Genomic DNA, 22314 nt, shown 5'->3' on the forward strand with positions numbered 1-22314 from the left:
GAGAAGGAACTCTACTGTGCCGACATCTAATTCAAATCCCCAAAGTAGCTTGCACACAAAATATATAGTTGATGATGGTTAGCGAGTTATCAAGCTTCAGAGACTTGATATACACATATCCTCCCTCCTGAGCTTTCATTGGATAGAGGAGACAGGCATTTAAGGGTTAACCATTTTCACAGCTTGCTTAAAAATATCTGAGACAGAGGCAGGCACAACAGCAGCCAATTCATTGTTAATAAATATATATTTTTTTATTTTACAGACACATTTTCTTCAAGTTTTTGTTTTTAAAATACATCACTAAACCAGCTCTCTTGCTGCTGAAACACGTAGGTTGGACTGTATTACCCTGGCTATCACACAAGTGAACACGACTGCCTGGGGTGGTATGCCCAGGAGGAGCAGCTTTGAGAACATGGAGGAGCAGAGGACATTAATAAAGCCACAGACCTCTTGCTGACACATTTTCCATCAACAAGCGTGGCTGGTGGCCTAAGGCCATCTTTCAGCTACACACATGCCAAGCATGCCTTGGCAAACATTTCAATTGATAAGAGTTCATATTCACTGTCTGGATCTCCATTGTATAGCCTTCCCATACCATGGATTTGGTTCCCCCAATAACGAGCCTGAACCTGTGATGTACTGAGCATCTTCTGCAAGGTGCTAAGCACCCTCAATTCCCACTGAAGTCAATGGGACCAGACAGTGCATGACAGCTTACAGGATCAGACCCCAAGGAATCTACTCTCTTCAATGCATATGCATAACTCCAAAAGCAAAATTGAAGATGCACATGAAGACAAGACTCCTAATTTTGGAAACACTCTAATCCACTTCCAGCATTCACAGTAAATAAATAATTCTGTTTCTGATGTGGCCAATTTGTAGAGAGAGGCCTTTTTTGTTTTGTTTTCTAAAAAGCCATCTAACAAAACTCCCACAAATCAGCCACTACCTATAAAAAAGGTACGATCTCAAACTTTAGAAAACAGAGTAACGCCCAAAAAGCAATTCCTCATTTTGATGACTTGCACGTTTTATCTTCACATTTCTAATAAGCACCAACCCAGTTCATAAAAATCCAGCTCCATTTGGATTGGAGTTATGTCTCTCTGAAGAAGACAGCCAGATTGATCATTCAATCCCATTATTACAGTGTATTTTGGTGCTTTTGTTGCCAACAAGGGGCACTGCGCTGGAAAAACGACTCCTAGCACAGACTAGTTAATGATACTAGCAATGCTTCATTCATGAAAAGGTCCTTGGTCAGTCAGTACTAGGTTTAAAAAGGCTGACAAGTAGTCAAATCAATGACTTGAGAGTTAGAACATATGACACATCTGTCACCTTCAAGCTAAAGAGTTGATATCTCCCCCTTTAAAACAGGATATGAAATTTCATTGCAAAAGCAGGAGCACAACCCAAGAGATTCAGATTTGATTTCTTCCCTCCCCCCTTATAAAATATGCATAAGTCTTTGACTGCATGCTCAGGAAGCACTGATCAATCTATTTGCAAAAAATGTACAAAACTGAACAATAAAAAAGTTTCAGTAATCTGCGACCATCTGTTCAAGCCTGTCTGGAAACCTGTAACAGATATTTAAATACTACAGCACAAAAGGTGTTTTTTAAACAATTTTAAAACACCAGAAGCAATCCATTAAGATAGCCGTGTTTTTATAAAAAAAACAAACCACCAACTCTCTTCAACGGTGCTCAGTCCGAAGAAGGATGGATTAGTGTTTCAGCCATGGATGAGCTTCAATGGAAGCTTTGCTCCTGTCTCCATAATCATACAATAGTTCTTCACCCACTTTAATGTCTCGCGAGGCTATCAGTATGAGATGAGGTACGCCGTCAATATCATGAAGCTTTGTTTGACAATTGCCACATTTGCTGTGATTAATCAGCCTTCCCAGACGATTAGTCTCTTTTGTAGCATCGACACTGAAAGAACAAACACAGATTGTAAGATTTCTGCACAGCACACACAAGTCACACTCTCACTACTAGAAGAGGTTAAATCTGCACTGAAAATCAAGAGATGAAAGAAATTGTGTGCAGTCAGCACACGGCTTGAAAACAGACAAAAAAAAATACTAAAGTAGTGATGCCACTACTGCCCTGATAGGCAGAACAAGCTTAGCCAAACTGCTCTTGCAAATCTAATTACCACAAGGTCAACCCCCCACGGCATACATTCATCACAACTTTACGTCTTTCAACTCAACCACTGATTTCTTCTAGAACTGACATCTTAGAGTCATTTACTGAGCTTTTTGTGGAGCCCTTTCTTCTCTAGATGTTGCTTCCTCCCCATTAGCAGCCATCAAGCAACCACCCAGAAGGACCTGCAGTCTTACACAGCTTCCTCAGAAGATAAGGTGGAAGGTATGTATTGTGCCAGCCAGGAAAAGGATGCACAGCTACCAATAAAGACCCCTGCTCCTTTAAGACTGGATACACTTAAGTGTCCAACACATGCTCAGTCTCCACTGACCTGGGAATATTCCCAAAGTTGGTCCACACGTTGCTATGCCACAGCATCTACCTGAAGATGTATAGTGCCTATCACTATAGCATCTCAACTTAGGTGTCACTGGGACAGCATAGTAGAAGTCAGACCGTTACAATCTAGAATTGTCAAACATATTTAATATGTAGGACTGTTACAAGACGACTTAAATTCCAATATTTAATAGATCCTAGTTACTGATTTAATCAGCTGCAGCAACTTTAAGTAAATCATGGTGTATTACTACTCTCTTCAATTCTTGACCTGTTTTTACAAGCAAAAATCCAGCCTGGTGAGGAAGGTTAACATATAGAGGTAAATAAAGCTAGTCAGAAAGCCAGATTCTTAGCTCTGCTGCTGGTCTATGAACCTCAAATCCCAGATCTATCCACTAAAACATATGGTCTCTTAATTCCAATTTCACTCATTATAACCAGAAGAGATGATGCCCAGCATGTAGTTTTGAATGTTTAAGCAATAGGAGTGAAAAAGATGTATTCAAATAAAAAGCAAATATCTCAAGGTAAATCTTGAGCTTGGAACTTTTACACTTTGCAGGAAAACTGAAAGATCTGGCACCTTCAAAGCTTCATCCACTTATTCCATTATTATATTCCTTATATAAAAAGAACCTTTAAAAAAAAACACAATCAAAAGCTTACCAGTACATTTTGCTTAAATACTGAAAATAGTACATATAGCAGCCTGTGGATGGATCTTGGGCATACACAGCTTCTCGCTTTTTAGCATCCATGATCTCTATGAGATCCCCATGATATTCTACCACAAATTCTCCTCGACTGAAGTGTCTGGTAGCAATTACCCCTCTCCCTTTACCATCAATGAAATCAATCTGTCAAGGAGAAAAGGAGCTCAGTTAGCAAAGCTGCAAAATATTTGAACTGTTTCAAGTAAATCTATTTCCTACCTATCTGGGGGAAAGGGAACCTACAAGGATTTGTTGTTGAGACGGTGCACCAATATTAGAGTGTGGCACATATGAACAAGTATTTTAGATAGCAAGATATGGCAACATATTGCACACCTTTAGGGGAGATACATGGGATGAACTTAGGGATGCAGATCACCAGATATTTAGATAGACTGTTTCCTAGATAAAAAAGACCAATGTCAACTGGACAGTAAAGTGGGATTAGTCCTCTTTTTATAGCAATTATTTGTTTTCTTTGAGCAGTGGGGGTGGAGTTAGTCTTTCCATTGCAGACTAGGAGATACCCTCAGTGTCCAATTTGGCTGCAACACAAAACAACAGTTAGAGATGCAGAAAGGCCTATCATGGAAGCTAGTCTAGTCCAGAGCCAATACAGTCTTGTTCCCTACAACATATTCTCTATTTTATTATCTAATCCATCACTTCATTGGATCACTATTCCACTGCCTAACACACACAAGGGAAGTTTTTCTGCTACTAGCACAGAAGTTTCCTTATTAATTCGAACACATCACTTTTCGATGTAGCCTTTCAAATACCCTAAATGATTTCTTCAAACATTAAAGACTGAGCAGCCTCAGGAGTTCTGATCAGATAATATGAAGTCTAGAAATTAAGTTTTAGTTTCCCCCACACACACACCAGTTTAGCAGGGACAAGAAGTACACTCTTACTTCTGAAAGGGAAAAACAGCAACAAGACTCCGCAAGCAGTGAGTAGACTTAACTTCAGTAATTGTGATACTAGCTAATAAACAGATAGTGTCTCTCCTATCAGGACACTCCCATTCAATGCCACATGGAAAAGCCTACTTATGCTGTTCAGTGACATACCAATAAACTTTTACCATACAGATGCCGCGTCATGCTATTTAAGCTGGTGTTGCAGTTACCTTCATTCCTTCTTCTTTCCCACTTTCAATTAATTCATCTATTCTCCTCTTTTCCTCAGTCTGCAAAAAGAAAAACCCATAGTATTGCTACTAGGATTTCTGCAGGGTTTTTTAAGCTAAGTGTTTTAGGAAGGTGTTTATCCGGTAATCTCACTTTTCTAAGTACTCTGTGCTGCTCTATTTAGAGTTCAAGCATGTCAGTTTTGTCAGAAATATTACAACATTGCAAAGAAAATTTCAAATTGCGCTCCAGGAATGTGCAGTTTTTCCTGTATGAGCAGCTGGAAGGCATCATAAAGAAATCCAAATTTAGGTTTTGCTGTTTATGAGGAAGTGTTACTTTACATAGTTATACTGTGCATTTGTTATTTGCTCTTTACCTGAGATCTATCCTAGATAGTACTTTGGAGATTACAAGTACCTGCATTCATCCTACAAAGTTTTCATTTGACTAGCAGTATGGAAAACTGCCAGGATTCGATGGGTTATACAAAAAGCACAACCTGCAATTCAGTTTTGCTCTTCCGGGAACTTCTTCTAACAGGGTAATAGTCTGTCACTTTTCGATTCTGTGATGTTTTTCCTTGCGCTCTGAGGGAAAAGGAAAAGATACAAAAATACTTCAGCTTTTCTGGCCTCACTGTCCTAACCCAAAAAGGTCAAGAAGCTTTTCCTTCCAAGACAGTGATTTGAGAGATGGCTGGTCAGAACTAAAGATTTTTTTTTTTTAAATCTGCACCCTTCATTCTGATACAACGCCTTGTACACCTCCATGCTTCCCCACCTGGCCTCATTACCAGTACTTCAGCTCAAACTCTTGAGATGAGAAAAAAAAGCAGGTATTTCTTGAAGTGTAGAGAATTAGCTCAAATTACTATTATAATATACTATTATATTATACTGTGTGTGTCTCAACCTAAAATGCTCTAGAATTTCCATCGTTAAAGCTGCTCCATGGTTGACTGCAGCGGGAGATGGAAGCATCCATCACACGGTGAAACCTTGGCTTATGCTACTCATGCAAAAGTGAGCTTAGATACCAGCTCAGCCATCAGACCACTAGCTATAAAGGTAATATCCTGGGTCTGGCCAAAGAACTTCTTGTTTTGGCCCCCCTCAAAAATGAGGTCTTAACCACTTTTGTTAGTTCCCATTAGTTAAGATTAGTGGAAATGCTCACCAATTTATACACAAGCTAGAAAGCAGTATGTTCAAGAAAAAAATCCTTTGCAAGGCACATATCAGTGCTTACATCACAATACAGAATTTACATTAAGTTGTTCTTTAGGGTAGGTTTCAGAAGAAAATCTCTAAGCCTCTATAGCAGAAAATATTTCTGGCTCATTTGCTTAAAAAAAATTCCAAAATATGGCATATGGCTGCCTTTGCTCCCACATCACCTACTTTCTCCTTGGTCCAGGTTTTGCTTTTACCACCTTCTTCTGAGCTTGCTTTGCATTTGCTGCATCAGTAGAATCAGAAGGCAGAGGCATGCTTTTCTGTGTTTCTGCGGCTTCTTGTTTTTGATTAGGAAGAGACGCTGAAGAATTACACCCACTTTCTTTATCATTCTGATCTTCTGGTTTTATAGCACCTTCTATTGTATTAACAGTCCTTTTTTTCCCTGTGGATGGAAAATGTAGGACAGACTAACATAAGGTGTCTTCTAGCTTTCCTTTCTTCTACATCACAAAGCGCCCTAAACTCTTAAAGATTTCTAACCTGTATTTTATCTGTAAAAAAGTTATGGGGAGGGAAGGGGAAACATATTGTATTTCTTCTGTTATACAGCAAAATAAGTAGTCATAAGGACCAAGTTATCTGTTATGCATCATGAGTCTAATTCCTACAGGTTCTAAAGGGTGGAGGAAAGGATCTGAACCCAAGCATTTTGTCTAGTTAAAGATGTTAGCCAGACAAAGAATTTCCGAAGTCTCAACATCGCAGACACTACAAAGGGAGTTCTGTAACAATTGCACGATTGTCCAAGCCAGCAAGTTTGCCATATTGAACTCTAAAACTAGCATGACACCTAGATGAATATTCTGCAAGGAAAGAGTGACTACAGGAGTCTGCTGGGGTACTGTAGTTCCATACTTTGTGGCAGCAGCTATTGGTATCAAGAGGCCAATGCCATCAAAAAACACACAATAGAAACAGAAGAGGAATCAAAATTGCTGTTCCTATTATACACATTGTAACAAATGTACATGCTGCAGCTGGTACAATCAGTAAATGCAGACTCAGAATGTGGGTGGTAGTCTCTAGGATTCCTGGTAGATTCTCAAGGTAAATGGCTCAAAAAAACCAGATACAACATTCTAGACCTTCACCTGGCCTACACTGACCTCATTATGGCCTAGATTCAGCAAAACATGTGCTTAATTTTAAATTAGTTTTAAGAGCCTTGCTGAATAGGGATGAGATTACTCACATGCTTAAAGTTGAGTACATACTTCAGTACTTTGCTGAATTGGAGTCTTTATCAGAAACCTCTAGAGGGCCTCATGCAGTCACCACTTACATCAATGCAAGTCTTTCCTCGGATTTCAATAAAGATTGGAACAGGACCCCCCCCAGTCACTGTCAAATTGAAATCCGAGTACTCTTACCATCTATTCTCAGTGCCCTCACTTTGGATGGGGGAAGGTTCTTTATTTCTGAAACATTTTCTATTGGCCCATCCAAGCCACTTTTACAAAAGGACACGCTTTTATTTTATTGGCTTTTTCTTTGTTGCTGGGTTTGCAGCTAGGTTGATGTGGCTTAAGGCTGAAGCCATTTTTTTCTGTTTAATGGAAATGTGAACTGTTTTTTTTTAAATGGCACCCAGGTTCCACAGCAACTGGTGCTTAAGAAATCCTTGTAATAAACAAGCAGCAGTAAAACTAGTTAGGGTCAGACTAATTCCATGAACACAGGAAGAGGAGATGTTAACTGCATGCAACCCAGTGTCTTGTACATACAAATTTTCAGATAAGATTTGTATCCTGGTTAACTAAGTAAAAATGTTTTTAATAAGAAGTGCTAAAATTGTTGAGAGCCGAAGGTTTAACAGATCAATGACTCTCAAACTATCTATGAAACATTCCCTTTTGGTGTGCAGAGCTACTTCTGTCACAATGAAAAAGCAGCTACCCGTTTTCAAGCACTGGTGGTCGAGCCCAAGAATCAGTTTTCAAAAGATTGTTTCCCTTGCCGCACCCGTAGCTATCTATACAGACACTAAACTTAAATACTGGCACCTCTCTTCACACTACATGGCTGCTTTCTTGGCTTGGTGTTTCCTTGGCATTAATTCAACAGTAATCAAATTTGTGGAGAAAACCAACTCTGGGTAATAAACATGAAAAGGAGGACAAGCCAAACTGCAAAGTGACCCACAGAGATTAAATACAAATGGGGGATGCAGGCAATTTAGGGAATATTGAGAATTAACTATTTAAGTCCTACACCAGGAAAAGAAAACAAATAAGCCAAGAGACAAAACAAGAGGGAAATTTTAACCAAGCAGCTACATCATTTAATTTAAGTGAAACTGGTAAAGAGATCAGTATTAGCAAGAGAGTTGAAATTCTATATATTCTAACTATTTGCTGGGAAGGCAGGGGGTCTATACAAAAGGGATCTTAAGTTGTACCCAATTTGAAAGGTTGAGGAAAAAGTCACAGGGCCAGACAAGGCATGTTTTCTAACCCATAGGCAAGCTGTTGTAAGGTCAATCTTACCGTCTCCTCTTTTGCATGTTTCATTTAGTGTTTTGCCTTGACATTTCACCTCATGATGCATGACTGAGTTTTCCTCTTGAAGGGGCGGACGAGCCCCAGGAGATTTGTTAGGACTTAGGTAGGTGTAGATTTTGGACTGGCCAAGAAATACGTTCTCCTAAAACAGAGAGCCAATAAAGCTCATTACATCAAAGAAATCTCATTAATCTCAAGTCTCCAGTTGGTATCTGGATCATGCTACATAGGCCAACACCTACATTACTGCAGCATATTTTGCATCCGAATAGCAGAGGATGCATCTATATCCATCTGTCTATAAAACCATCTGTGTTCAAAACCGTATCTCTCTGGCTGGTAATAGCTTGAACAAAACTTACCATGCAAATTCTCAGCACAGAGACACTTCCTCAAAAACAAATTAAATGCATCAGGTTAGTTGAATTAAGTGTTAGAATACAGGCCTAAATGCTTTTCTTGAATGCGTACATAGCTCCTAATGACTTAAACACAAGGTGCAATGCTGGTCTCTGAGAGCAGCATTTGGTGCCAATATTTTTTTCCATGGACCTACGTATACTTAAGGTGCTCTCTCAAATGCTTCTTATTTTTAATAGAATATTTAATTTTTGATAATTTTTCTCTACAGTACTACAGACCAGAGACAAGTATATTCCATTATTTAGGGAGCGGATATTCCTCCTGAAATTGCATTAAGAAAAACAAGCAACAAAATTGATCTAAGGCTAGTTTTTTAAAAACTCAGTTTTAATAATTCTTTGCAGTTTCTCTTCCCACCCCCGTTCCAAAAATCAACTCTAGAACACACATCAATACCTACAGTATACAGAGGTACCAAAGACATCAGAAAGAACTGTCTAACCAATTTTAAAATTAATCAGCATTGTTTCTAGTGCATTGTATGAACAGGTTAGAAAGCACTCCAGAATCTGCTACTTATGAGGTAGGTACTGAATGATGCTAACTGTACTCTGACAATGTAGAATCTGATGAATGAAGTTGGACTCTGAAGTTTGTTCTCCATGACACACTGCCTCATGTGAAATTACTGTCCCTCAAAGATAGTATCTACAGTATTCAGATTGGGCAGGTATATCGTAGTATGACATAACAGTACTTATCTCAAGCGTTGTGGCTCAGAATCTTAGCTTTTAATTTTAAAGTCTACTTGTTAGGATTATAAAAAAACCAAATCTGAAAAATGTGAGCCAAGCATAACCAATGCAGGGAAGATTTGTCTGGGTCTGGAACAATAGCTCTGAGAGGTGTGAATTTACCCACACATCTCAGGAGGTGTGAACTCAGATGCTGAGTGATGACATTTAAGTGTCATCATTGTTTATATGAGCAATGAAGGGGGGGAAAATCACAGATCTGCGCACTCATTTTGGCATCATGAATAGATGGTGTTTGGGAGAGAACATCTATTAAATTTTCCTCCATCTGCTCAATCAAGAATGAGCTCAGGAACACAGCAGAGCCCAGAACAGCACTGAGCCCCATTAAGGATCTCACAGGCATATTTAGAGTCAGCCAAGCTCCAGGAGCCCATGGACATATTTAGAGAACATGCACAATCTACCATGAGTGGTGCCTCTTTCCTGTGATGTAAGAGCACAAGAATGGCCATACTGTGTCAGACCAATGGTCTGACTAGCCCAGTATCTGGTCTTCCAACACTGGCCAGTGCCAGACGCTTCAGAGAAAGTGAACAGAACAGGGTTATTTATCGAGTGATCCACCCCCATCATCCAGTCCCAGCCTCTGTACTTGTGTGGGAAGGGCTTATGTTGGGAGCTTAGAAGAGTACAACCACCTTCTCCCCCTTCTCCCAGTTTAACTCTTAGGTGTCTATCTAGCAAATGTGATTGTTCAACACATCATGACACCATGGGGTTGAAGTAATTTAGCCAGAACCAAGATTGCCTTGGCTATATTTCCTACACAAAAAAATGATTTTAAGATGTAACAAATAAAAATATATATATTTTCACTAAAAAAGGAACCTTACACTAAAGCATGAAATGTACCACATATTCCAACATATAGGTGCAAAAGCACTGAAAATTAAAGGGAGCCTATTGTGGAACATACATATGTTTTAAGCTTAAAAACTGATAAACTGCTTATTGTTATAACCGTAGGGTTCTGTGTCTGAATTAGTCATAATTTGTAATCTTTATCTAATAGCAGAATTGTGTTAGTTCCTGGGCATTTAAAGGCTCACTCAGCTTGTTTAGCTGCATTTATAAGTGAATACACACACACACACCCCCGAAGTCAACCCCCTTCACAAGTCTATAAATATTTTTCTTCTTTCTGTAGCATTTAGGTCCCAATTTTGTGGGCACTTATGGATTCGCTAACTTCAGTGCAACTAATCACATGCTAAAAGTATTTGGAAGACCCAGGCTTTAAGACTGCAAATTCTTCCAGGCAGGGAAGGAGACAGTCATTGTATGTGTTCACACAGCTACCATAAGCCCTTCTGCTGCCACCTGACTCCCACAGACAGATCCTTAGCACCAGCCAAAGCCGCAATGAATGGGGATCAGCTTGCGAGACTGGGGCTCCAGTGAAGCTCTGATCCTGCCTAGGGCTTGCAAGGCTGCTGCAGTAACGTCGTCCTGCCAGCACTCACACGCGTAACTTTACTCACGTGAGCAGACCCATTGACTTCAGTGCGGCGAGTTCCTCCCGGGTGGAAGCAGCGGCGGGGCCAGGCCCGTGGCGCGCCCCGCGGGGCAGCTGCATGGCCACGTCTGCCTGGGCGGAGAGCAGCTCCGGGCGCCCCTTAGCCGGGGTTGGCCGCGGGGAGCGCGGCGACGGGCCCAGGCTGGCTGCAAGGGGCGGCCCTTTCCCCACACCCCGACTCCTCCTCCCCGCGCTCCTGGAGCCTCGCCCTGCCCCGGGAGCAGCCGGGGCGTTCGCCTTACTCCCCCGTCCGCGCTTCCCCGGGCCCGCTCCAGCCGCCCCTCAGCAGCCCGGGCTCGCGAGTGGCAGGAAATAACCTTTCCGGCCAGGGCCCAGACCCCGGTGTGGGGCGGGCGAGGGGCGGGCACGGCGCTTACCCCGTTCATCCTGGGGCGGCCGGGCCCCCTCCTCTCGGTGCTCTCCGGAGCCGTCGCCGCCTCCGCTTTGCCTTCCCGGGGCTTGGACATGGTCTTGCCTAGGGGAGAGCAGGGGGTGGGGGCGTCAGAGCCATGCCCGGAGCCGCTTCAGTCCCCGGCAGCGGCCCGAGCCGCCGCCACCTGCGCCATGTTTCAAGGGCTCGGTGCAGGGACAGGCCGGCCCAGCGCGCACCCCGCACGGGGGAGGAGCGCCGCCGAGCCCCCCCCTCCACCCCTGCGCTGCCGAGGGCGCGCTGCCCCCCAGGGGAGCCCAGAGCAGCAGGAGAGAGAGCAAACCAGCCTGGGCTGAGGGAGCAGGTGTCTGACACACACCCCGCCCCGCAACACACGCCTCCTAGACCCCCACAATATACCCCCAATCTACCCACTCACGCCGCCCTCCGTAAGACATACACCCCTCAATCACCCCGACCGGGACCCAGCCCCCCATATAGCCCCATACCGCCGCCCCCACGTCACACCTACCCTCTACGTAGCCCCCACCCCTCAAGAACCCCAGCTCCATTCACACCCACCCAGGCCGCAGCGCCCCTCGCACCCCACGTGCCTCCGCCAGCCCACTCACTCCCTGCCCCCTTCTCTCTGCCCCCATAGGCGCCCAGCCACCAGCCCCTACACACGCCCGCTCAGGCCCTTCCATAACTTACCCTCCCCCCCAGCACCTGTCAGGGCGGGTACCTTTAGCCATGGCTCCGAGAGCGGAGCCAAGCCCGGCTCAGAGCTCTCGCAGCAGGAGACCCCCCCCTCCCTCCGAGAACCTTCAGGGTTCTCAGTGTCGCCGAACTGCTCCAAAGAGATACACTGAGCCGCTCTCCGCTGCCTGAGTGGCGCGCCCACGTGCCTATCACACCACCCCCGATCTTTGATTGGTGGGCAGGCCAAACGTCCCGCCTTTCCCCTATTCCACGGTGGGCCATCCAAGTCAGCGCAGCTGCCTCCCAGTAAGGGTGTTTAAATGTGCGTCCCCTGGTCGCTGATTGGCCAGTGCAAAGAACAAGGGGCCTGTGATTGGAGGCCAGACCAGAAGTTCTCCCTCCTTTGTTAGGCTGCGCCATGTGGGTGAGAGTTCTGGATCGCTTGACAATAGCCTCACGTACCCCTAGTGTGGGGTTCAAGTTGGTTGTACATACGAGTTCTATAGGGAACAGTGCAGAATACCCAACATACACAAATCTCTCCCCACTTGGCCAAATCTTTGGCTCTATACTATTCCTTTCCCGGCATCTCCCTCCCACCAAGTCTTATCATAGAATATCAGGGTTGGAAGGGACCTCAGGAGGTCATCTAGTCCAACCCCCTGCTCAAAAAGCAGGACCAATCCCCAATTTTTGCCCCAGATCCCTAAATGGCCCCCTTAAGGGTTGGACTCACAACCCTGGATTTAGCAGGCCAATGCTCAAACCACTGAGCTATCCCTCCTGCCTCCAACATGCTCAAGAAAAGAAGTAGATCCAACCGGCAATTTTTCCTGCTTGAGCTAAATTATATTTGGAGCCCTGCAAAGACAATGCTTACTCCCCTGAGACTGCAAAACTCTTCTGCTGAGCTCTGTGTATCCTGCTAACTAGAGCCAGTCCCAAGAGGTTTGGCTATGTGCATGTATGCACTTTGGGATGGGATTACATGTGAGGGTGTGACATTTAAAAAGTGCCTGTGAATTGACAAATATGATGAACACAGACCTTGCACATTTCATTTTAAACAAAGCATTCAGCTCCCAGGAACTGAAAGAGCATGGTTATAGTTTCTGCATTGTACCTCCCTACACCAGGAAGTACAGGCCTGGAGCCCTATCCACTAAACCTGGGGTGGCCAACCTGAGCCTGAGAAGGAGGCAGAATTTACCAATGTACATTGCCAAAGAGCCACAGTAATACGTGGCAGCACCCCATCAGCTCCCCCCACCCTGCTCCCAGGGCCGACGCCCCCCCGCGCCTCCCCACACCTCCTAATCAGCTGTTTCGTGCCATGCAGGAGGCTCTGGGGGGAGGGGGAAGGAGTGAGGGCACGGCAGGCTCAAGGGAGGGGGCGGGAAGGGGTGGAGCGGGGGCAAGGCCTGTGGCAGAGCCAGGGGCTGAGCAGTGAGCACCCCCCGGCACATTGGAAAGTTGGCGCCTGTAGCTCCAGCCCCAGAGTTGGTGCCGGTACAAGGAGCTGCACGTTAAACTTCTGAAGAGCCGCACGTGGCTTCGGAGCCATAGGTTGGCCACCCCTGCCCTAAACCATACATCATGGTTGCAGGGTTACATTCAGGGCTGGATTCCTAATTTAAAACAAAATGATCACAATTATGGCATCGAGGCTATTAAAGCTATACTAAACTTGCCTTTTAATTAACATAAAGCTGTTCGGTGATTACATTTCAGTCTTAAAACGTAGAATATAAATATAGTTAATTCAAAATAGCCTACTTCTGACTTTAGAACAGCTGTTATACTAGTTTCTTTCTGGGAGGGAGTTTGGTGCAGGAGGGCATTCTGACCTGGGACAGGCAGTTCGGGTGTACGAGGGGGTGCGGGATCTGAGAGGGAGTTTGGGTGCAGGAGGGGATTCTGACCTGGGGCAGAGGGTTGGGGTGCAGGAGGGGGAGTGAGGTGCAGGCTCCAGCCAGGAGGCGCTTACCACAGGGTGGCTCCCGGCTGTCGGTGCAGCAGGGCTCAGGTAGGCTGCCTGCCTGCCATAGCCCCATGCCACTCCCGGAAGTGGCTGACAGCTGGCACATCTCTGCGCGCCCCTGTGGGGAGGGGAACGGCATGTCTCTGTGCACTGCAATCGACAGGTTGGTGACCACTGAACTGTATATAATTATAGATTTATTTTTGCAGGGCCCCCTTCAGCCCGAGGCTCTGGGCTGCAGCCCCTAAAGTCCCTGCATTAATCTGGCCCTGGTTACATTGTACCTCAAAGTCAGAAAAAAATATCACCAAGAAGCTTGTAGAAACAATGAGGTTGGATGCCACATGGGACTGTCAATCGCATACAGTACTGAGCTTTTAACCTCTAAGTTTTTAGTATCAATTCAACTAATTTTGATAATGAATGGAAGTTATTATACAATGACAGTTTGGTAGCCTATATGAAATGAGTTTGGTGGCCTAAATCTAGCTCCCACTGGTCACCCAGCCACTTCACATGTCAACATCACAACAACTGGCATCAATGTCAAGTCTTGTTGGCAGTCCTAGCAGAGAGGTCAAGATGTGATTGGGCAGTGGAGCCTGAACTATCTTCTCCATTTTAGAGGTAGTTCCTCAAAGTCTATCTCTTCACTGCCCCAAAATGGTGGGGTTTTACAGCAACCAGCGTTATCTAGTTATCTTGTTGTAAAATTCTACTGTAAATGAGGCTCTGTATTTTTTACCCCAAGGTAGCTAAGTAAGGTCAGCCATAGGTAGTGGTAAGGTTTAGTGTTGACCAACGTTATCTATTTAAGCATTTATACCAAGCGGATCAGCAGGGTATCTGAGCTCTTTACAGATTCTGGGTCTGATTTTGCTATTCAAACTCACACTCTACTTCTGAAATCACTTACCATGTAAGCTAATATTTCACCACGAGTTATGGAATCAGCACGGATGCTTTACAACTAAACACAACAATAGCAAATTTCTTTCTCTCTGCTTCTCAGTGGTTATATTTTGTTTCTGTTGCCTTTCTATTATGGAGGAGTGGTAGTAAGACCATAGTTAAGGTTGCATCAAGGGTTTCAGTTTTACAGGGTAATGATTTGTTAATATATTCTAAATCTTTTGAGAATAAAGCCCAAAATAGAAACATAGTTTTCAAGGTCTAATTTTCTGTGTATATCTTAGACAGAGCTGATTTTTATTTTGTGAAATATTAGTAGTAGGGTTGTGGGTAAGCTAAGTCAGAGAAACTTCAGAATAAACTCGCAATCAGGGCTGATGTTGGGACAGCGTGTTGGAAGTTTTACTGCTGTTCCCTGCAGTGTATCTGTTCTGTGAATAAAGAACTGCAATTTCCAGAGGTGTTAAACCTGCAGCTGTTACAAGCATAAATTTAACACACACACAGGAAATTTCTTTAATAATCAATGTTTTAGATGTCAAACCACTAGAGAATGTGTAGAAGATGGGCCATTGGAGGTCCAAATACACACTTTTGACAAAATCAGAAGTTTCAGCACAGATGTGCTGATTTTCAGTAGCAGACAAGAGGCCCTGCTGGTTGCTGTAATAGAAATGGAGTAGAGAAAAAGAATATTATTTTGTCCTAAACCTGAAGCTGAGTAAATTCCCACCATCAAAATATAAGTCTGTCTATAATGGGGCTTTGTATTTTTTTCCCCCTAATGTTTCCCACTGTTGCTATTACCAGTTCAGTTCCACAGGCTATGATCATGATGATCCGACTATTGCAAATAGGGCTCAAAGCACCCAGAGACATTTTAAACACCATGACCTAGGTCCTGCAATGACCTCTACATGGGTGCAGAGTTCTGCCATGTGGACCTCAGTGAAGCATCAGGCCTATATCATCTGCTCTCCGTGCCTCCCATTCTCCCCCGGCTTAGGATTGTTTATGGAGGCTCTTCTGGCATAACACTGTAGCACAGATGCAGCGTACGTTGACAGAAAGCGTTCTTCTGTCCATGTAGGAACACCACCTCCCTCAGTGATAATGATATCAACGGAAGTATTCTTCCATCAACATGGCTGTGTCTACACTGGTGGTTAGGTTGGCATAGCTATGTCACTCAAGGTGTGTGTTTTTTCAAGCTACAACTTTTAAGTGTAGACCAGGGATGGCCAACCTGTGGCTCCGAAGTTAATATACAGCTCCTTACCTAGGCACTGATTTCAGGGCTGGAATGATAGATGCTAAACTTTCCAATGTTCTGGGGGGTGCTTGCTACTCAACCCCCTGCTCTGCCCCAACTCCACCCCTTCCCCAGAGCCTGCCATGCCCTCGCTCCTCCCCTCTCCCCCCATAGCCTGCTGTGAAACAGCTGATTGCAGTGGGTAGCGGGAGTAGGCACTGATTGGTGGGGGCTGCCGGTAGGTGGCAGGCGCTGGGGACTGGGAAGTGGATGAGGGCTGCTGATGTATTACTGTGGCTCTTTGGCAATGTAAATTGGTAAATTCTGCCTCCTTCTCAGGCTCAGGTTGGCCAGCCCTGGTACAGACCAAGCATCAGTAGAACTGAGAGTGATAAGGTGGTTATAAAACAGAAAAGCAATAGTTATAATAATTATTTATATTGTGATAGGCCCCCCAACCAATGTACTAAGCACTGTCCACACACACAAAGGAAGAAAGTCCTTGCCTTAAAGAGTTTACAAATGAAGTAATCTTATATTTATCTGATTTTATTAAAACATAGTTCTGATTGCTATGGTAGCAAAGCACACAGAATACAAAAGATATAAATAAACCACCTTCAAATTATGGATCTCAAACTGCTACTACCTTGGCATTTTAGCTTGTGCATCTGCAGATACTATTTAATATATGTTAGATGCCATAATTAAGGCTGAGATGGCCATTCCTGACACTTGATGTAAACATTGTTTAAATTTTAGCACAGACTTTGTACAAAGCAAAATGATGGAACATCCACGGAAGATTCAACTGACAATGTATGTCATCTTATATGAATTAGAAATAGATTTTATATTGTGCTCATCAGAGAAATATCAAAACCCACATAAAAGTACAGCCTTTTACATAAAACCCTCAAAGGACAACCTATAGTTAAAACTATTTTAACCTACCCCCCCTCCCCATTTTTACTGCACCGTTTCACCCATTTTTTTACCTACACTTAACAAAATCGAAAACCTAATTATAACAAATCAATGGGACAAAGACACAAGAGTAAGTTGAGTGGAGAGAGATCACAGTGCTTTGAAGCACCTCCTGCAGTTCCACTATACTATCTGGGACACAGTTCTGACCTTCAAGTAGAATAGTAAATTATCAGTAGTATTTTACACCCTACAAAATATGTAACAAAAAATGTAATAGAATGTGAGACAGCCAAACGGAGCAACATCATAGAGGGTGGATTCTACACATTTGCATGAAAACACAGTAAACCCCTTTTTACATTTGTAGGCTTGTCTACTTCAGGGATTTTTGCACAAATGTTGCAAGCTCTCTTTTTCCACTGGTGCAGTGAATCTATACAAGAGGGCTGTGCTGGTGTAGTACACCAATGCAAAAATCTATAAGGTAGACATTTCATAGGCTGGGACAGTGCCTGAGCCTGACTGCTCTTGATGCTGCTCTCAGTTCTGCTGCTGCTTATACCATGAGATTAACGCCCCCATGCCAAACCTCCAAACAGAAAGTGAAGGTTAGGGTTGGAAAATCACTATCCAACACTCGGATCCATGCAGGGGGGTATCCTTGCACTCTTTTTTTTGGTTAAAGGTGACCTACATTGGAAAAAGCAAATTGGGCCTGTGTACTTTGGTGCCTCTTTATGATGTACAGTATAAAGAAGGCCTGAACTTTTTTTTGTTTGTTGGTTGTTTGTTTGTTTAATTATAATTATAAAAGGGGTTTTTCCTGATAATTTTTTACCATTAGAATTTCAGTTCCTGTTTAGCCTGGCACACTAGTTAAGCGATGTCATGATAAGAGCCAAGAGAATGAAAGCAATGGAGGAGGAAAGGGATTTTAGTCAGACTTCAAAACTCTTCCTTTTGTTAACAACTATTTAACTGCAATGCCTAATGAACATTTAGGAAAGTGAATGTATTTGTTAAAATTCATCTCCCTTCACCCACTTCCCCTTCAATGAGACCTCCAATTGATTCTCCAGGAAAAACAGGGAAGACAATAGTTCAGATTCCTATGTACAGAACAAGTAAGAAAAAAAAGTCTTAAAAATGCAGGCCCTCTTTCTACACTTCAGAGAAACAAAGTTTTACAGATCACCTTTAACTAATCTCTCCCTAAGCCAATCTGAGGTTGCTATACCTAAAGTTTGAAGTCGCTTTGGTGATGAGATCAACACATTAGCTTGTCTGTATTTAACTTTTTTCTTGTAAAGTCAAATCTTGGACATTTTTATTTTCTGTGAAAATAAAATTTGAATTTGAAATTGTGGGTCCACGGGCAGCCACTAGGGGGCAAAAACAAACTAAGTAACCATCATCTCCAGAACAACAAAGAAAACAGTGTAATCTAAAAGTCTGCTGCTCTGGACAGTGTAGGTACAATTTTTTTGGTATGTTTTATCACCACTATTAAATGACAAAAAACACTGTCTTTTCTCTTAGTTCTCATTAGGGAGCTAGAGATGAAAAGGCTAATATGGGGGTAATTGTATTTCATCATGCATGAGTTTATAACCCCAAGGAGTCGGTTTGTCTGTTGCAGCCAGTCACCATGATTCAGCGCACTTAGCACACATGGGAGTTGTTCGTTTACTCAGTCTCCATAGAGAGCACCATGGTTGTTACTAGTGCCAGCTTCAAAACCCAGTCACCTAAGCATAATCTCTTTTAGTATTTGTAATAGCAGCCACAAAAAAACACTGCAGATGACTATTAATACATTTTATGTGGGCAAAGTTAAGGCAAAACATTAGATTTGCTTAAAAAGGGAAGAAAGCACTTAGTGTGAAACTCTTCAGCACAAAATAAGCTTTTAATATAGATTTGTGTTTTAAAGTTCTGATCTTTTAGCAGTGCTGAATTAAAACACATTTTTCCCTTCTAATCAACTCACACATTTGCAACTGATTGTGTTAGTTCTTATTATGTATTCTTTGACTTATCTAGCAGGCATCACATTTATAGATAAGCACTTTTCATAAATTTTACACAAGTATTTCCTTACAAGATGAAGTGTTGACTCAACAATCCATCAGTCTCACCCCTAAAGATAACTCACTCACTTATAAAAAAAAAATGTAGTGATGGAAAAAATAATGCCTGACCAATAAAAGCCTGGCAGTGTGATGTTACGTTATGTAGAATGATTTGATATAAGACCATATATTACTAGTTAACATTTTAATTATAATAGCAGGATATGACTAATTACATTTCCTATATTGGGGGACGGGGGTGGGAAATGGTTGACAGCATCCAGGACAGCAGCTGCTGAAAATGAAAAGTGTCAGGCCCAAATCCTTAAAGGTGTTTGGGTGCCTAACTCCCATTGATTTCAATGGGATTTAGGCATTTAAATACCAGTACCCAATGTGGCCCAATTCAGCAAGATACTTAAGCACAGGAGTATCTTAAAGTTAGGTACATGATGAAGGACCCAGTCCTGCCAAGACTTATGCATGTGCTTAATTTTACATACGGCAAGTAGTTCCATTCCAGTCTACTCACAGCGCATAAAGTTAAACACATCCATTACTCCTTGCAGACTGACAGGAGCCTATGTATCTTTCTGAATCAGGGCTTGAATGCAGGAATTATACAACAGCATTAAAACATTTTATATTTCATGGCAGAAATTTTTACATTTACACAGGTGCACTTAATGTTACATATGGTGCACATAGACTGTGCACAGCTAGTTAAGTATGCTTTTATTCAAAGTGGTTAAGAGGCAATAGTCAGGCATTAGGTAGCTGCATTTTACACATTCCTGTCACCTCTGGCCAGATTTCCTTCCCCCTAAATGTCTGAGGCCTAAGTGATAAGCCTGATCTGCCTTACTTCAAGCATGGTAACTAGATTGATCTAATTTACACCCCACTTATACCCTACAGAGATGCTCTGGCTCTGCAGAATTTAAGTGCTCTGCAGGACCTAAGCATCAGCCTGCAGAGATTTGTAGCTCTGCAGAAATAGAGTGTCAGGCCTGTGGAGCTCTGCTCCTGAGTTCCTGATCTCCAAAGATGCTGAGCATTAGAGATACTTTTATAAAACTCCCTAGGAAAACAAATGCTTGAAACTTTATTAATACACTATTAATATTGCATCTGCCAGGGACAAACATGCAATCTTAATGATATAAACTAATATTCAGTCTTTCATTACCTTATCACATACAATTTTCAATATGCAAAAGTTAAGCAATGTTAACTCAGTCATATTGCACATACATAATATTTTCTGTTCAAATGTGAAGCTTAATAAATTTTATAACAAGCTGCAATACATAAGACATAACACTAATATATGGATAACTTTAACTATAAAATTAAGTGCTGTTTATGCTGAAAGTTTAAAAGTATGTCTTGTGGTCAGAGTTAAGGTTATTTTTGGAATGGGTAAAATGATTTTTTTCATATCAGTAATGTGTCTAACACTAATCAAATGTGTGAAGTGTAAGATTAATATTTATACAATTTACCCTAACTAGTCATTTTCATCCTTTTTATTCTCATTTCTATTGTGTAAAAATGGAATACCTACATATAATGAAGGAGCGAGCATCACTGAATATTTTTAGTCATTTTATACCAATGCCTATATAAAGATTTTAACAATATATTTTATGGCTCCTCAGTTCACATTAAAGATAAATAACTTGCATCCTTCTTAAATGTTCAAAGTTTAAATTACAATATTTTTGTTTCATAATTTGGATAAACATCATTATTCATTGTAGCAATCTTACATGTAAGGTAACAAAGCTTTGTGGTGCCTACTTTTTTTTAAATAAAAGGAGCCCTGAAAACTAAAATAAAGATGTCATAAAACGACATGTCAGCACATAAAGTTTTCAAGCATACTGGGCTCTTTGTAGTTTATGTAGACTATTTTATGCATCAGGCTTGTCGCTGTCTGTAGAGAAAACTTAATGCACCAAGCCTATAGTTTTTATTTTTTTACAGTGCAGGCTCTTAAGGTCCGTGATGGAGTAGCAGAGACGGCTGTCATCGCAGAGCCCTTGAGCTGGGCAGGAGTCCTCCAATTCATGAGAAGACACTTCCTAAGAGAAAAAACAGCAGCGAGAACTGTGGACTTAAGCCAGGAAGTCTGTAGTTCAGGTGATCTCAGTGTTGGGAAGTAGTTCAGTAGGATCTTGTCACAGACCCTACTCGACTGCTGAAAGTTTTATGCCTCTAGAGGTAAAGAGCACCTAACACAACGTTATGCACCTAAAGAATACACGAGAGGCCTGGTTTAGTAACCACATAATCAATGGTACCCCTTAGCCATGGGGTGGGTACCTAAGAGGGGCCTAACTTGCACCAATTTAGTGTTCACTGGACATGCATGGTGCCAGGCATGTGCCAAGCAGGAGCAGAGGCTGCAAGAATAGCAACTGGCAGGGAGGGGCACGGGAAGGCAGCCGACTGCCCACTGTCCCACGCACCTCTCCCCTCCTCAGTTTAGCAGCCCTGAGCAGCTCAACGGGGGAGGGCTATTCGCTATCTGAGTGTGGGTGGGGGGCAAATGTTCCTGTGCAGGGCCCCCAGTGGGCTAGCGCCGCCTCTGCAGCTTAGCATGCTGCACCCGCAGGCCCGCTCAGGGACTGTCACCCCGCCGCAGCTCTGCCAGGCCCGGCCGCCGCAGCACTCAAGGCCGCCCAGGCAAGGAACCTGTGAGGCGCACGAGCCCAGGATCCGGCGGAAGAGGACGCAGCAAGCGGGGCGAGCCCGCGCCTGCGCTCATCCTCTCTAAGGCCCTCACTGACGCTAAACCTTGCGCACGCGCGTAACCCTACAACCGTGACCTCATCACCATGGCTCTGGTTCAGACCCTTCTCCCATCGTGCCACGCGCAGAAGACGACGGCGCCTCCCGTCTTGCGTACGCACGCACGCCAACGACCGCCAGCGTACGGGATCACGTGACTCCTAGCAGCCGACTTCTCGCTCTCCCCTCCCCCACCCACCGAAAACTGGGCCTGCACTGACATTCTCGTCTACGGCAACTACCATGGGCTAGTCCCGACAGAAGAAGTCGGGCCCCGGGGTGGTCGGGGAGCTCCGTCGAGCGGTCCAGGAATTTCTTCCTTCACCCTCAACCCACGGACGCTAAAGGCACCGCGTCACGTGATGGGAGAGAACGCGGGGAGAAGAAGAGATGGCCACTCCTCTGATGGGAGGGGCAGTGAGAACAAGTCAGGTGGTGCAGAGCGCGCGCCCAGCCGCGACGCGACATACTGGTGTCCCGTGGATGTGGCGC

The 22314-nt window shown here is 43.3% G+C and overlaps 1 protein-coding gene and 1 long non-coding RNA gene across 4 annotated transcripts; both read right to left on the minus strand.

Moving 5' to 3' along the window:
* Positions 1-228: 228 nt before the first annotated feature.
* Positions 229-12042, minus strand: KMT5A (lysine methyltransferase 5A). 3 transcript variants are annotated; one of them, XM_077834725.1, is made up of 8 exons: positions 11923-12042; positions 11185-11282; positions 8096-8252; positions 5772-5991; positions 4871-4958; positions 4368-4427; positions 3186-3376; positions 229-1955 (listed from the first exon to the last, which is right to left on the minus strand). In XM_077834725.1, the coding sequence occupies exons 1-8, from the start codon at positions 11930-11932 to the stop codon at positions 1745-1747; spliced, it is 1035 nt and encodes a 344-aa protein (XP_077690851.1). In that variant the 5' UTR covers positions 11933-12042; the 3' UTR covers positions 229-1744. The 3 variants fall into 3 exon arrangements, with proteins under 3 accessions (XP_077690851.1, XP_077690852.1, XP_077690853.1); XM_077834726.1 differs by having other exon boundaries at positions 11892-12002; XM_077834727.1 differs by lacking the exon at positions 4368-4427.
* Positions 12043-19939: 7897 nt separating this feature from the next.
* Positions 19940-22206, minus strand: LOC144275605 (uncharacterized). Its single transcript, XR_013348053.1, has 2 exons — positions 22065-22206; positions 19940-21113 (listed from the first exon to the last, which is right to left on the minus strand). It is a non-coding gene; the product is annotated as an uncharacterized LOC144275605 (long non-coding RNA).
* Positions 22207-22314: the final 108 nt, after the last annotated feature.

This window comes from Eretmochelys imbricata, chromosome 15, assembly GCF_965152235.1.
Source record: "Eretmochelys imbricata isolate rEreImb1 chromosome 15, rEreImb1.hap1, whole genome shotgun sequence".
Lineage (NCBI taxonomy): Eukaryota > Metazoa > Chordata > Testudines > Cheloniidae > Eretmochelys > Eretmochelys imbricata.